Source organism: Amphiprion ocellaris, chromosome 10, assembly GCF_022539595.1.
Source record: "Amphiprion ocellaris isolate individual 3 ecotype Okinawa chromosome 10, ASM2253959v1, whole genome shotgun sequence".
Taxonomy (NCBI): domain Eukaryota; kingdom Metazoa; phylum Chordata; class Actinopteri; family Pomacentridae; genus Amphiprion; species Amphiprion ocellaris.
This window is the reverse complement of record NC_072775.1, coordinates 12,404,213-12,407,931: the sequence shown is the minus strand read 5'-3', so window position 1 is coordinate 12,407,931 and position 3,719 is coordinate 12,404,213. Positions and strand designations below refer to the sequence as shown.

Below are 3,719 nucleotides of genomic sequence, written 5' to 3'. Positions count from 1 at the left end.
TAAAAAGATTAAATACTAATGCAGCTTATAAAAAAATGACAGTTTACCTCAATCAGTAAGTTGAGAATATTTAGGATCACTGATAGATCGGTTTAATGCACATTATATTCTTTGATTATTCACATACACTACTGTTCAAGAGGTTGGGGTCACTTAGAAATGTTTATTTTTTAAAGAAAAGCAGTTTTTCCCCATGAAAATAACATTAAATCAATGAGAAATACAGTCTAGACATTGTTAATGTGGTAAACGACTATTCTAGCTGGAAATTTTTAATGGAATATCTCCATAGAGGTACAGAGGAACATTTCCAGCAACCATCACTCCTGTGTTCTAATGCTACATTGTGTTAGCTAATGGTGTTGAAAGGCTAACTGATGATTAGAAAACCCTTGTGCAATTATGTTAGCACATGAGTAAAGGTGTGGGTTTTCATGGAAAACGTGAAATTGTCTTGGTGAGCCCAAACTTTTGAACTGGTGTGTATAAATATTCTAACATGTTGCTGCTTTGCCTGGACCACCATCAACAACAAGCAAGCAAACTTTTCAAGAAATGTTGGTTAATGTTTATGGTGACAGGAAAACATTGTTCACAAGCAGTTAAAGTAAACACAGGACTCCCAAACTCATCTTAATACCCAAATTTATTTCAAAACATCTGAACAAGCAAGATGGAAGTTCACTGCAGATGAAACTGATGACACAGCGTTGAATTGGCACCTCAGTTTCAGCGGCCCTGAGAACACAAAAGAGCCGGTTAAACGTGAGCTCAAACATATCAGCCACTTCATTTTATTATCTTGATAACCAACGCTGAGAGCATTTTTTTTCCATTCAGCTTTTACTGAATGTGAAAAATAGAGTTTGGTTTCAAGTTGCACTCTGTTGGTAAGAATCAGCAGCAGAAATGAGTGAAAGAAGCTTAAAATTGAGTCAATGTCTGTTGGCAGTCTGACTTAAAGTCTGCAGCGCATTTCAGTAGCAAATATCTTTACTTTAAACTGTGCACATCAGTGGTGTGCTTTGTATCATGAGGGCTGTGAAGAGGATTCCCAACCACACTAAAACAAACAATACAATTCAAAGATCCTGAAAAAAACCCCATGCGATTTTTTTTTTTTTTTTTTTTTAAAAAAAGCTCTTGATTTAACTCCATGATAGTTTAACCCTCCCAGTTGCCATATACCCCACCTGGTTTGACTGTTATTTAAAGCATATAGCATTAAAAAAAAACAAAAAAAACAATTGAAGTTTTGTTTTTTAACTTCTGGTGCTGAAGTGAGTGGCAGCCTCCTCAGCTCAGTCTGTGTCACTGCTGGTTTGTTTTTTGGGGGTTTTTTTGGGTGTTTTTACTATCATTTCAGCTTTTTTCCGTTTTTTTCAGAGTATATACTAACCTTTAATGTTACTATCCTGCCTGTCCTGTCTTTCTGTTATTTATGTTGTTGTATGTAAGCTGCTGAACACTTGAATTTCCCTCAGGATTAATAATCTATCTATCTATCTATCTATCTATCTATCTATCTATCTACCTATCTACCTATCTAATCTGTTACAACTTTAGTCTTACTTCGGTCCAACTCATTACCACAATTTTTCCCCTTTATTTTGGAATTTAAGGCCAAACAGACCTTGCTTACATTAAAGTATATGACGGCAAAAGATTTTATTTGGGGTCAGAATGGAGGGTTAAGGCCAAAGATTGCTGGTTTGTTGTACTGCATTGTAAGCCGTTATGTTTTGTCCACCCCCATTTACGTACACAGCGAGCGAGAATATCACAGACTCCCTTATTTTTTTACTGTACATGCACTTTGACGACCAAATTTAATCGAAAGCTTAACATTTACTGCAGCTTTGGTCACCAATTATCTACTATTTCACATCTCATCTATTGGCAGTTGCCAGGTTGTTCACAAACACCGCAGTTTGGCTATTTTTTTTAAAAGTTACTATATAATTAATATTTAACAAGGAAGCCCAAAGCAATGTCTTCAGGTTGCCGAGATGGTTTTACTCATCCTGTCAATCCAACTCAAACACCGGGGTTTCTATCCTCTCACCTATCGCAGCCTCCTGGCTTCTCTCTCAGACTCCAGAAGTGTCAGCACATCTCCTTCTCTGACTGGGCCTTTCACGTTCCTGATGATGGAGCGGTTGCTGTCGTCCATGAACTCAACACGGACCTGGAGAACAAGCAGAAACAGTCACAAACCGAACACATTACATTATGATAAAAGGTAAGTCTGTTTCAATGACTAGTAGACTTATGTTTCCAGAAATATCAACTCAAATCTCAAAAATAAGAAATAATCTCTTTGGGATTAATGAATACTTTTTCAATCACAATGTAGGGGCTGTAATCCACTTTTAGTGAGGGGTAAACTGTAGCTGAAGCAGTTCTTTAAAGCCATTTCAACTTCTAGAAACAATTTGACTGCAAAAATAATAAAAATAAAACAGAGGCATTTATATAATTACTGCTACGGACATCAATCAGTTTTTGGCACAGCACAAACTTTAGTGTACTTTCCTGTTTACCTACACTGTCAAATACTACAGTGTTTAAAAGTTATTGAGATTTACCAATAACGAAATAAAAACTAAATCTTTCAGCCATATTGCCCTGATATTCTAGTAGAGCATCTGTATTAATGACATATTTCCTTTACCACTGAAAGAGCCTTCAGCTACAAATTGAAACTGACATGTCCATAGATTGAAAATTTATTTCTCACATCAGTAGTGAAATGTAATGTGACTGTTCCACAAGGCTGTACAACAAAACATAATAAAAACAAAAAAAAACTCACAAAAATCTTCCTTAAAAGAGAAGATAATCATAGTTCTGATGAAGAGTAGCGAGACTGAACTATAGTATAATTGCACACCTTAATCAAAGATTAACTTCTACCAAAGACGTTTATGGTCAACATGTATTTCTGCTAATGTCAAAAGTATTTAGCGAACTAAACTTAAAAAAGAAGACAAACAGGATCCTCGGGTCCGTAAGCTATTATACTTTCAGACATTAGCCACGTTAGCATACCTGTGTACATTGTCCCTGGGACCCGGTTCTTCCGAGAACCTTGGTGACCTGAAAATAAAAACGCAGAATAAATTAACGTCACGATCTCAGAGGGAATATTTTATATTTGTAAGTGAGCACAGAGGAGCGTTAAGGAGGCTAACGGCTAGCAGCTAACGGAGACTGTAGCATGAACAGGCCTCCATGATGGAAGCACGAGAGTCGGACACACGTTTATTAATCGGCGCGTAAAAGTAATTTTAGCTTCAAAGTTTCGGTCTCGTTAGAAACATCAGTTATTACTGCAGCCGTCTGTCTGCATGGATGAGACTATTTCCACCGTAATAAACGTTTTCTTACTCTTGCAAGCTTGATCGGCTGCACGCGGCTGGCGTCCATGTTGTCAGGTTAGACCGGAAAGGAAGTCACGTGGTGCCCGGACGGGTTTTATGGTAAACTCAATCTTTTAGTTTAGACCACTTTTGCAATTTTCACATTTGATTTTTAATAAAATGGCTCACAGCTAAGTAAAAAAACGAATAACGAAAGCTTATATTTAGCAATTTGATAAAAATTGTAAAATAATTTTACATTTCTATTTCCTTTTCCGCCGATTGGAAAATACCATTCACAGAAGCTTTTACGGGGGCAACCTGGGCCAAACCATTATTCACTATGTGTGCAGTCTA

At 36.9% G+C, this 3,719-nt stretch overlaps 1 protein-coding gene across 1 annotated transcript; it reads right to left on the bottom strand.

Annotated features, from left to right (window-relative positions):
* Nucleotides 1-628: 628 nt before the first annotated feature.
* Nucleotides 629-3,497, bottom strand: rps28 (ribosomal protein S28). Its single transcript, XM_023267666.3, has 4 exons — nucleotides 3,391-3,497; nucleotides 3,052-3,099; nucleotides 2,066-2,188; nucleotides 629-738 (listed from the first exon to the last, which is right to left on the bottom strand). The coding sequence occupies exons 1-3, from the start codon at nucleotides 3,427-3,429 to the stop codon at nucleotides 2,066-2,068; spliced, it is 210 nt and encodes a 69-aa protein (XP_023123434.1). The 5' UTR covers nucleotides 3,430-3,497; the 3' UTR covers nucleotides 629-738.
* Between the last annotated feature and the right edge of the window lie 222 nt (nucleotides 3,498-3,719).

Excerpts from the sequence above, each read along its gene's own strand:
- rps28 (XM_023267666.3), bottom strand. The coding sequence starts at position 3,429 with ATGGACGCCAGCCGCGTGCAGCCGATCAAGCTTGCAAGA. Across the intron at positions 3,100-3,390 it reads AGCCGATCAAGCTTGCAAGA|GTCACCAAGGTTCTCGGAAG; the intron begins GTAAGAAAACGT and ends TTTTATTTTCAG. Across the intron at positions 2,189-3,051 it reads CCCAGGGACAATGTACACAG|GTCCGTGTTGAGTTCATGGA; the intron begins GTATGCTAACGT and ends CTTGTTCTCCAG.